This window comes from Saccostrea cucullata, unplaced genomic scaffold (assembly GCF_032062105.1).
Source record: "Saccostrea cucullata isolate Sc308-1 unplaced genomic scaffold, CSIRO_AGI_Scuc_v1 ctg2193, whole genome shotgun sequence".
NCBI classification, from domain to species: Eukaryota; Metazoa; Mollusca; class Bivalvia; order Ostreida; family Ostreidae; genus Saccostrea; species Saccostrea cuccullata.
Genome location: NW_026921021.1, coordinates 168,213 through 180,827, shown reverse-complemented (window position 1 = coordinate 180,827; position 12,615 = coordinate 168,213). Strand labels below are relative to the sequence as shown.

General features: G+C 30.3%; 1 protein-coding gene and 2 long non-coding RNA genes across 4 annotated transcripts; 1 reads left to right on the top strand and 2 right to left on the bottom strand.

Annotated features, from left to right (window-relative positions):
* LOC134258993 (uncharacterized) lies at positions 1-12,373 on the top strand. The gene is made up of 3 exons (XR_009990259.1): positions 1-88; positions 1,100-1,145; positions 11,987-12,373. It is a non-coding gene; the product is annotated as an uncharacterized LOC134258993 (long non-coding RNA).
* Positions 3,810-10,847, bottom strand: LOC134258992 (uncharacterized). 2 transcript variants are annotated; one of them, XR_009990258.1, is made up of 5 exons: positions 10,765-10,847; positions 6,936-7,038; positions 6,560-6,806; positions 4,054-4,163; positions 3,810-3,827 (listed from the first exon to the last, which is right to left on the bottom strand). It is a non-coding gene; the product is annotated as an uncharacterized LOC134258992 (long non-coding RNA). The 2 variants fall into 2 exon arrangements; XR_009990257.1 differs by lacking the exon at positions 3,810-3,827 and having other exon boundaries at positions 3,998-4,163.
* LOC134258988 (uncharacterized) lies at positions 7,473-10,065 on the bottom strand. The gene is made up of 2 exons (XM_062741579.1): positions 7,964-10,065; positions 7,473-7,497 (listed from the first exon to the last, which is right to left on the bottom strand). Exons 1-2 carry the CDS (start codon positions 10,063-10,065, stop codon positions 7,473-7,475), a joined length of 2,127 nt encoding a protein of 708 aa, XP_062597563.1.
* Positions 12,374-12,615: the final 242 nt, after the last annotated feature.

Genomic DNA, 12,615 nt, shown 5'->3' with positions numbered 1-12,615 from the left:
GAAGTAGAGATGACCAGAAATAGTGGAGGACGCCAGGTTAATGAGGAGAGATGTCAAGAACTAGAAACAAGACTCAATTATTACAAAAGTAGATCTATTTTTCTCTTGTTTAGCTCTCATCTATCTGCATATGGATCATAACAATATATTTAACTTTTATGAATATATGATTTATGGGTATGTTTTTTTTTTTTAGAATAGAAACACTATAAAGAGAATTAATACTAGTACTCTGGAAATTTTTTCATACCTGTTCATGTATCAAATGAACCATACTACAATTTAATTTTAAAATTGAATGATTTTGTTAGGGATCTGAAGTGTTTTGATCTGTGTTGCTTACATTAGCCAAAGAATAAGTAAGCTTCTCTGTTTGAAAATTTGTCTGTTCCCTGTTGTTGTTCTTGTCATTATTTTAAAAGTTAACACATTTTTATCATCTTCTCTGAAATCACTTGGACAAATTTCAAGCAAACAAACCATAAAACAATCTTAGTTGAAAGGGGATTCAATTACAACAAAAATGAACCTCTGGACCAGACAAGATGAACTTTTCTGAAAACTTCATTACATAATGAAAAATTAAATTTGTTCAAGTCATGATTCCAAAGAATAGGGACGTAGGACCACATTGTGCAATCAAAGTTAAATGGAGGAATATAGAAGGGGAAAAATCTTCCAAAGAACAACAAACTCAGGCATGATTTCTAGTTATACTGATATGGAAGCATTCTAAAATTGTCTTGTTGTGATTCAAATTTTTTTCAAATCATGACCCCTGGGGATAGGTTTGGGCAACAATTAGGCAAAGGTTCATACAGAAAAGTGTAGTAGATAATCTTGAAACCATTCTTTTCAAGGACAGTAAAGTCAGTAAAGGCATGATTTGTCAGATCGACATTGAAGCATCCTCACTTAGTGAAGATTCATTTTTGTTCAAATCATGACCCCCAGGGGTAGGATGGGGGCTGCAACAGGTGATCAACATTTTACAAAAGAATATATGGGGAAAGAATCTCCTCAGCAAGGCCTTTATCACTCATTTGAGTATCTGCAGTCCATGGGCCTCTTTTTATACCTTGTTTTTTTTCTTTTTCAGACAAGGTTAATGAGTTGGAGCAGCGAGTTACTATTCTCCAAAACAGGTGTGTAAAGGAAATAATTATTAATCAGTGTATGAATGTTCTATCATTCTTTTGTATATTTATATACTGTAAACCAACTTTTATTCGCGACGACTTTATTTCGCGATTTACCAGGGATAAACTAGTTCGCGACGATTAATTTTCGCGATTAAGCCTTTTTGCATTTGTTTTTAATAGACGAATATACTATAAGGATCGGTTCGCGGCGAGAAATATTCGCGATGACCATGTTCTCGCGAACTTCGCGAAAATTTCTCGCACGCGAATAAAAGTTGGTTTACAGTACCTGTAAAGGAGAGAAAGGCATAGGAATCATTTTACATGACAAGGCTGTACATTCAATCACTCTTATATTTTGTTTTTGAGGTACTTTCCAGCAATTTGATGTTTATATAAAAATTATAAGTATATATATAAAAAATTTAACAAGATACTTTTATAAACATTGCACTTATTTTAAAGTAACGTTTACCAATTTCAATATACCCTGAAATACACAGTACAGTTATGTTGGTGACTGCACTGAATTAATAGTGGATGTGATTGCCTAGTATTATTTTTAAATAGTTAAAAAGGAAAGTCTAATAAATCTGTTTTCAGTGCTGGAAAAGTACTTTTTGATAAAAGTCGGAAATGCAAACTTTAATTTATTGGAAATGAAAAATATAAAGTGTCAGAAATGAAATGCTGAATATTTTAAAAGAACTATATGATATTGCATGTCTTTGTCCCCACAAAAGTCAAATTTTGAAAAATTCTTGAAATGTGCTAAATTCTTTAAATTGTGTGAGAAATATAAATTAATAGAACATATTATAGTTTCAAAGTAGTTTAATAACAATTTGTGTTTATATGATGTCACAAAGTAGTTTGATTTTGTATCATTTTTTTGGAAAGAGGACAAAATGGACAAAATTTCAACTATTTAAGCTTTAAAAGTTATAGAGTGCAAGTTTGCTCAGGGACGATATTTACATATTTCATTGATATTATCATTCTACACATTATATCAAAATATTGAGCCTGATCAGACCTGCGCTCGGTGACTTTTACTCAAAATATCGATGTAATATATACATTTTTCTGTAAAAATCATGGAAATTTTTAATTTACGTCATTTTCGCGTCATCATTTCAAACATATGACGTCATATTGCTTATGAAAATATTCAGTGTTTTGAAGTCAGCATATATTCCCCTGTTCAAGAACAAAATTAAATATTTCTCCGTAAAAGTTTGATTTAGGGGGCAAATATTGTTTTTAACCGAATAAAGTTCTTTTCGAAAAGGATATGCAGTTCTCAGAGAGAACTTTTTAACATTAATGTTTATTTAATATATTCAAACCTATTTTAATTGATATATTTTAAATGCTTATCTATACAGTCATAAATATATGTTTAGGCCAAAGTTTTTATTTTTTTTGGTTTACGATTTTTTGACACAAAAATATGCATTGGGCGGTCGAAAAATAAAAATAAAAATAATTTGGAACCTTGACATATTTTTTTCTCAAGTAGCATTGAAATGTATTCAAATAAAAATAATAAACACATAAGATTTTTCAACTTTATTATTTTTTCTTTCCATTCGGTTTTATGTCAACAAAAATGAATCACACGTCAAATGACTCAAGAACAGAAATGGGAGTATCAGGCTCTGTTACTGTTGATGGTTTTCATTATTCTGACTTACAACTCCGAGTTTCCATAATAGACACATTGCACTGGGACAAATATGGGTAAAATTAAGTGAATCGGCTTTTCTCTGTTCAGTCTTTCCACTATATTATGATTTTTTTTTAGAACTTCGAAACTAGTACATGTAATGGATTGCTTTCACAACAAACATGTGTCCATGGACCAACTTAGACCCAAAATTAAGGAGACATTTCTCCCTCAAAGAAATTTAGGGAGAAGTTTTAAAATTTAGGGAGACTTCTTGGTGCGCGTATATGGCGCACATTAATCGCTATAAAACTATTTCATTGTTCATAACTTACATACATTTCAATAATTTTTCTGTATAAACACTGTATTTAAAATGATTAAACAGGAGATGTTAACTTATGTTGATCGGTTCCGATGTGTGACTTCTTAGAAAGTTAATAACTTCACAATTTAACAGTAAAAATACGTACTATGTAAAAAGATCTAAAATCTTCTCCAACATATAATGATATTTGGCATGACATCGATAGTGTCCAGCTGTTTTGCATCTTGTGTGCAGGTTGCACAACAGTATTAATTTCTGCTATATATTCTTACCAAAAATGTGCAAGTTTGAGTAGGTGTAATAAATTCAAAACAAACTTCTCAGAAGTTTCCTTTTCAGATCTTGTAAAACCATTCTTTATAAAGATTTTAGTACCAAAAAATACATAGCCATCCAGCAAGGCACGCAAGTTTGTTTCGGTCGAAGTCGAGCAGGTGTTTGAAAATCTAGTCCAGGGCCTAATCACTCCCCACTCTTGACAGTATATAGAAAAATCAGCACGACCTAAATTTTAATAAATCTGGTCAATACAGGAAGTTTACATGTTGTTTTTCATCTCATAAAAAAATTCAGCTCCAGTCTCGTATCAAAAGGCCTCAATCGGAAGGGAAAATTCCGGGATTATTTTCCGTCAGCCATGATTTGACGTGAACCAAAGTGTAATACTGTTATGACATAGCTATTCCACCTAAAAATTAAATAGAAATCATTGGTAATATAATGATCATCAATAGGTCCTCAAGTGCAGAACTTAGTTATAAATAGAAAGAATTTCATTGGTTATCCTTCCCATTGTTATTGAAATAAGTTCAAATAACCTCTACCTGAAGTGGAGGTTGGCTCCAAAGGGCAGTAACTCAATCTCATTATTGAAGGGGTAATTCCTATAATGAAAGATAACTCTCACTTCATACCTTCTATAGTCTTTTTCTCAAAATGTAGTAAATAATCTTCAACTCTGATCTCTCTCTGTTAACTGAAACTCCCAGTCATTCTTCCAGTCTTTATCATCCCAGTACACAACCTAAAATATTGTTTGTTTAGAGATTATAAACCTGTTCTTATCAGCTCCTTAGTTTATTAAACAAGTATACAATGTAAAATATAATTCATAGATGTTCTTATTTATAGCCATAAATAAGTAATTAAATATATATATAATTTAGAAGTATGGCGGATACAGTTATAAATATTTTAAGTTAAATAGATATTACATATATTTCAAATGAACATTTAGGCAATACACCTTACACCAAAAACATTAACATAAACAATGTATGAACATTTTAAAACATGCACAAGACATAAACATACTACCATTAATAATTAGACAGTTATGAATGCATCATATGAAGAAGAAAAAAAGATTGACTGATGTATGTTCAAATTGTTCAAATAGTAAATTGAAAGAAAATGAAATCTTGTGACTTTTTACACCTGAAAGAATTCAATAATATCCATTTTGACAATTCTAATGAATTATTTTACATTCAACCTTTTCAGTCGTTGAAATTTTTTGACTTATTTCCACAATTCCTAGTATTTTTGATAATAAAAGCAGATTTTACTTTAATAAATGAGTAATATGTTTCTCTTGTTAGACAATGGATATTTTCTTAAATTCTGAATTGACTTCTAAAAGTTCCCTTTTTTAAGTCATCTATGTACATATATGTACTTCAGTCTTCTATCTTTTTTGTGTGTTATATTGTGCATTGTGTGTGAACATTTTATTATCATCAGCTTCTTTTCTGGGACTGCTGAACCAGTGACAACCAATTTTGGCATATAGCATCTGTGGGTAAAGGGAAACAGTCAAATATTGTGAATTTCATGCCCACTCCCCGCAGCCTATGGGATGGGAGCAAAACCATCAGAATTAATGCAATCTTTAAATAATCTTCTTCTTTATGGTTGGACAACAGTCAAACTTTTGGCACTAATGTAATAATTACAGAGCCCTTTAGCAAAATTAAGTGTCAAATGGACAGGGATTCTGGAGGAAGTGTGGAGCTTTAGGTAGTCATCATACAATAAAAATGCATTATTTCTTGGAAAATCTTTTTCTTTGCCCATGAGCTGTATTTTACATATTTACTTTTATAGATCGTTTACATTGTTGTATTGTACTGTTTTATTATTCTCGGCTGATCACTATGGCCATTTGACATCTTGTAAATTTATTTAGAGGATATGCTTTAAAAAATTGTTATTAAGTGCCATGCAATTTTGTGAAACAGTGTAAAATTATCATTATTGAAGATAAAATAATTGTATGCAAAATTTCTTTCCCTACCAAGTCATTTGCCTGCAAACTGGACAAATATTAGACTTGGGTTCTGTATATCTTGGTCTGTTTCCTCAGGCCCAGCAGTCTCTTATAGATTGATCTCTGATTTTTTTCAACCAAACTTTGGCAATTAATGATCCTGGATGGATTCCATCGGCCAAAAGGGAAAAATTAGTAAATTTCCTGAGTTTTGATGTTTTCTTTGTTCCTGATTTTGTTTTGGAGGTTTTGTGTAGATCAACAGAAAATGCTGGTGAATGGGTTTTAAGATTAGTGTTGATTTCCTTTATTTTGTTGTTTAATTTAAAAAGTTGTTCTTCTAGTTCCTTATCTTGTTCTTCAAAAATTTGTGGGTTTGGGTGTCCTTTCTTTATATTCCAGGCTTTTATTGAATAAGGTGGTACTTCTAAGATGGTGACTTTCGAGCCTGGATATTTATTCATAATGTTAATTATCTCATAAAATTTTGTTTCTATATTTTCTACGACTTCATTTTTATTTTGGTTTAGACTAATGTACTTATTGTTTCTACTGGTCAAATTGCAGGTACCTAACCAGACATAAAGCCACACATTTCCATATTTCCTGATTTTGTTATCTATGTTTCTTTTGAGCCACTCGGTACTGTCCTCAATCTTCGCGCCACTTTTAGAAAACCAAATAATGTCTACCTTGTTGGTTATTGCTCTTTCGAGCCATTTTCCCTTACTATCAGAGAGAACAACAGGCTGGTATATTTTTTTTCCAGATGGTTCTGGTGCGGGAAGGTTTAAATATTTCAAAAGTTTTGACTCAGTCATGATGATGATATGTAGTTGTCAGAGGAAGGTAGAAAGCAAGATGGTGGATGACGTCACGGAAGGATTATATATAAATGTGCACAAAAGTGATTGTTAACAGAATTTTTACCATAAATGCTGTGCAAAATGAAACGCAAACAAAACAAAAATGAAGATTGACACACACAAAAAACAAAGACAATAAACTAAATATAAAAGATGAAGAAAATGAACTAAAAATAAAAGACAAAGACAGTGAACAGAAGATAATAAAAAAAAATGAAATAAAAATATGATATGTATATATAATATAAAATGAGTTAATATTTTCTTCATAAAAAATGTATTTACCTTTTATGGAAATTTCAGTCACTGTATCACTGTAATTTCAGTTTGCAAAATCCAATATTTGTTCAAGGGTTATTAAGGTCAAGGTATTCACAATGGTATACAGTATAGCGCGGAGTCCCACACTGACTGAGTGTGACTACCTTGACCTCTTGTCCTGCACAAATATTGGAAAGCAAGATGGCAGATGACGTCACAGAAGGATAGGGTGTTTAAGAAGCTGCGTAGCAGTGGTCAAATCTAGTTGTGTCTGAGGAAATATATAATTATATGTATATTTAGAAAATAATAAGTTTTACAATGCTGACATTAAACTGATGTCATTTAACAGTAATATAAGTAGAACAATAATGTTTTACAATTTGTGTAAGTGCATTACCTCTGATAAATAGAAATCCCTCTTTTATGTCTGTGTTAATCTCTCTTTCAGTCAAATCATAAACGTCACTTTGTTTTCTTTCTTTATCACTCCAGTATAGCACCTGTAATGCAAAATGTGAAAATAAGTGTCTGTTCTTATCCTGCTTTTCAGTTATATTAATATATTTTTTTTGCCATGAAACATACCAAATATGTAATATTGAAGATTTAACATTTCTATTCAAAAATGAGTGTAATTTTTTTAAATAGTCTTAAATTCATTAAAACTTTTCGCAATACAGACACAAACAATTAGACAAAAAAAAAAAAACAAACAAAAATAAAACACATGCAGTTAAAAGGTGCACAGAAGTATTTTATGTTTGCAAATCCTTTATAAAAATATGGATTTGAAAACATTGATTTCAACATGCACTTTGAGATATGGCTGTATAATATTTATAGTCATGGGGATGAAAATCACATTGCGGTCAGTAGGAATTGGTTTACTTATAAGATGTTCTATAAAAGCATGTTTCACTGTATGTCGATCTATTTAGAGTTTACTGATATGTGACATGCTAGTAAAAAAAAAGTATGTACATCATAAAAACTCTATGTAAGTCAGGAGCCTGATCCTTTTACTGAGATATTGTGATGAAGGTGATGAACTATAGTTAATGTACTTATAGCCTGATTAGCCTCCACCCATTATATGAAATTTTAAAGTGTATCTCAAATTTAATGTGATTGAAACATATTAAATGGCAAGTGGAAGTAATTTTTTTTCTAATTACTTTAAAAACTCCATCCTTATAACTTAAAATCTGTCCTTCCCAATCAGAGTTCCCCCCATCACTATTAGTCCATGTGTGTATTATTTCTTTCCCCACAAGGTCACTAGGAATCACATTAACACATGTTTGTCGTATATTCAGGAGTTGTAATAAATTATTTTTCAGTTGTATAATATCAAATTGTTTGCCCTTGCTCGAATACTGGCATAAATGTTTGTGCTCTTTGCTAATCTTAAAAACTTTTTTATACATATTTATCTGAGTTTTAAGAGCAGATAGTTTCTCCTTCTTTGTTTTCAACTTTTCAATTTCATTCTCAATCATATCCTTGTTTTCCCAAATTCCCTGCTTCCTCATATCCTCTAAAGCTTTGTCTACACCCTCTGTCTGTCTCTCTTTCTTCTTCTTTGTCTCCTCTTCTTTCTCCTTCAAACCTTGTATATGTTGTTGAAATAATATGTCTTTTCTTTCCTTCTGTAAGGCCATGAACTTTCGGTTTTCCTTCCGAGCATTTTCGACTATTAATTTTAGTTCACTTTCATCTTTCTCCTCTAGCCATTCCTTTGTATCATTGTCATTAAAAATCATCACACTTTCAATTGTATTTATATTGGTTGTTGGGCCTGCTTTTAAATTATAATCTAACTTTCCAAACAGTCTTTCTACACAAATATTGTTTGTAACGCATGAGGAACATTCTTCTAAAATATCTTGAGTTACATTAAAATATTTACCACCTGACAAAAAGTCATTAAAAATTTTCTCAACTTTTGTTTTAAAAACACCACAAAATCTTTTCAAAAATACAGCGGTTAGATCGTTGTGTAAACAACAATCAAATAAAAAGTCTGAAACATTGTCATAAAACTGTGGTCCATAAAATAATCTTAACTCTTGTTTTAGAGCCAGTAATGGATTTTCATAATACATATTCAAAACAAATAAAAGCCTCTGATATACAGAACCCATATCTAATATTGTCCCAACTTCTGACGCCTTTGCAAAGTAAGGCTCTGTAATTAATTTGCATAAAATTCCTAAAGCTCTTAAAAGACATAAAATAACCTTATTTTGCAGAGATAAAACAATGAAATTCTGTAAAAAAGAGTATGAACTTTTCATAGAGAACATATATTGTAATAAAAGTTTATGGATAAAAAATGTACCTGCTGCATTATGAAAAGAAACATTAAACCTGTTTCCTCTGAAATTCATAATTGGAATTTTTCCTACTCCATGATATTTCATAAAAATGTCTGAAATGTTTGGATCCCCAGCACCATCTTTGTAAAAAAACTTTGAAACATTTCTTAAAAGAAACAAAATAAAAGGTTCTTTCAATGAATTTGAATACCCATTAAAATTAACTTCTAACTCCTTCTCAATATTAAAAGCCTCTGCAAAGCACACTTCTGAGAACTGTAAAAGTGGATGAATGCAGCATTTAAAAGAATGAACAGTATGTGAAATATCTTTGCTTAAAATATCATTTACTTTTTGTTCTGTTGCGCTTCTGTCTGTCATAAAACAATAAACTGAATTTAAAATATTTGAAGCATCATTTTTGCTAGAGGACAAATCATTTATAATCTCTTTTGTACAATTGACATATGTCTCACTCTTTCCATTACAAACTTCTCTCACACCTGCTGTTAAAATTTTCTCTCCTGTGTTAAATTTTACGCCATAAAAATGTTTGCCTTTTTTAGTCGTTGCGTCTCTATGCATTGTTGTATTTGTACAAGTTAAAAGAGTTTCATTTAGTTGATTTCTGGCAACAACACCCATTTCACTACTCAACACAGCTGCCGTACTTTTGCTCGGTAAATTTTTTACATTAATATCAAACAACTTTAAAACAGCTTCAATAATAGGTGCAATATGTACAATGCCAACATTATGGCTTCTAAAAATATAATATAAATTTCTTAATTTAAAATTAAAAGGTTTTCCTTTAGACATATCTTTGAAATCTAAATTTTTTTCTACCTGTACAAAGTCTTGTGATTTTTCTTCATTATTTTCTTTCTCTGCTAATAAAAGATCCATTTCTTTTTTAATATTTTTGACATATGTTTTAAAAGTGTTACATTGGACACCTTTTTCCTCTTTTATATTTTTTTTATTCATTTCTTTCTGTTTTAAAACCTTCACCTCTTCCTTTAAAATTTCAATTGTTTTTGTTTTTCTTTTTAAATTCCTATTGATGTTCCTCATATTTACAGACCTTAAGCGGTCTTTTAAAGCTGCGTTTTCTTTCTTTAATTGTAAAATTTCTTTTTGTTGTTCGTCAATTTTTTCTTGTAATTCTGGAGATTCTTGATTTTTATAATCTTCTTTCTGTTCCTGCATTGTATCATCTTTGATTTTCTTTTCTTTCTTTGAAGTTGGTAATTGAAATTTTTTTTGGCAATATGCATTATACTTTTCTTTGTTGGTATATTTCTTAAGACGTTCCATTTCTTTTACTATTTTTTTGACTTTCCATAACAATGCGAATTTACTTATTTGTAAACAAGAAACGCCTAGGGCACCACAAATGCTTTTGTGAATATTTAGAATGTAATCTTCACCGCCCTTATGTTTCTCATAAATTTCTTGGATGTTTACATACAACAGATCCATGATAATTGATAAAGTTAAACATGAACTAGAGTGAAAAACAGTGATCTAACTGATGTTAGAGATTACCACAAATTTGCTGTATAAAATGAAATGAAATTGAAATAAAAGAAAAAAATGAAAACAAAACTAAAAATTGAAAGAAAATGAAAGAAAAATAAAATAAAAAAAAATTAAATTAAAGAAAAAATTTAACTGAAATAAAAGAAAAAAATGAAAACAAAACTAAAAATTGAAATAAAATGAATGAAAGAAAAATCAAATAAAAAGAAATGAAATGAAATAAATTAAAGAAGAAATGAAATAAATTGTAAGTGTGCTGAAATATAATGCAAACATGTATATACAACATAGCACAAAAAAGTATATTTTACAACACATATATACACTGAACAGTGTACATAATAACTAAGTTTAAAGAATACATACCTTAATGTGGATAATCTTTGTGTTGGTATTTCACTCTAGTAAAATCTTTTCATTTAACAGCTGTTAAACATCTGTAATAAAAAGATTTATTATTTAGACTGTAAATCTTATATTTCCACAAAATACACAATTAAAATACATATCATGATGAACCTGTTTCAGCCGCTAGACCTTAATTGAAATGTCTTGTAACATCGTATTATTAATTTTTATGTATAATTGTATCATATGTAGACACTGATTTTTTCTGAAACAAACTATAACAAGGGCAGATAATCTATTTACAGTATATTTGCTCTATTAACAGTACAGCAGCGTTTTAAAAAAGAATGTGAAAAAGTGAGAACAATAATAATAATTTAATTACATCAATAATAAATAAAAGGTAATAAGCAATCATTCCATGCAACTTAATATTACTTAATCTAAACTTTATACAGACTAACTTTAAAAATACTAATTCTCTCATATGTTGACAAGGCATTGTGTTACTTGAATTTTTTTTACTTTTAACCAATATTATCGCCATTTCAAGAATATATTACCATTACAAATGCTAAACAAAACGATCTTTATTCTTGAATTGCAATGTCAGACAATTAAATCACACTTAGAGCCAATAAATTACTTACCTCAACCCTCGTATGAGACTGTCGTCTATCACAAACGTGAAAACATGGATCCCGTGCCTTCCGGTTAGTTACTATATTTAGATAAGATGGCGTCAGGTGGAATAGCTATATGACACCTATAACTTGTAACAATGGACTTTTTCATACCTGGAAGTGTAAAATCTAGAGGAGTTCCGACGGAGTATTCGATGCATTGGTCATTAGGCTAGTATAGAAACATTATTTAAGTGATTTCGCCCCCTAGGTTGCTCCTGTATTTATTGAGGTCATTTGAATGTTTATGATGTGTTGTAAATAATAAAAACAATCGTTTGGTTTAGAAAATTTCGGATTAAGTGTCCAGTTTCAAGAGTCAGACACATTACTTTTATTTTTGTCAAGAGGGAAAAATAGGTTCGGCGGAATTGTAAACCAAGAGAAAAAAAATCTTTGGCCTTAAGCAGTAAAATTTTAGTTTATATTTGACAGTATGAGAATTAATGGTTGCAGCTTACATGGGTTTAATTTTTTTTGTCTGCAATAGCTGAAACATTAATTCCCAGACTAACAAAGAACACATTTTATTGTTTGATTTTCATCTCTTTCTACAGAAGCAATAGTCCTTAAGAAGGAAAGAGACAGCCTTACATCTTGTCACTGAAGATTCTCTGTCCTTAGTCTGTGTTGGACAAACTTGACATTACTTGTTAGAGCTTTCAATGAAGTGCTTTACAATATGATAGTACACTGGAAGATGTACCCATTCTGTATACATAAACTGTACCGGTGATAACATGAAAATTTCATTAAGCATTAGACAGTTGTACATGACACTTACAAACTTTACTGAAGTTCAGATATAAATATTGTCATTTTTTAGAATTTTTTTTTTTAGAATAAGAATTGGCAGCTGAAAATGTCTATAAAAACCTTACATAAGAAGAACAAATATTTCTGTGATACATCTTCATGTATATATATATGCAAGTACAAAATTGTAAATATATTTTGTAAACTATTTTTGTTGTTCAATGTACAATATATATTTTTGATGATTTTAGTGTACACAATCTATTTGAGTGACATGTCAGTTTTATCAGATTTAAGATCAATCATGCTCCAATATTTTGTGATTGACTATACACATGTGTAAGGGGGAATGGATACGTCAGCCCTGTAGCTCAGTGGTCAAGCATCTGCAAAGTTACAGGGAGGTCGCTGGTTCGAGTCCCAGTCTAGC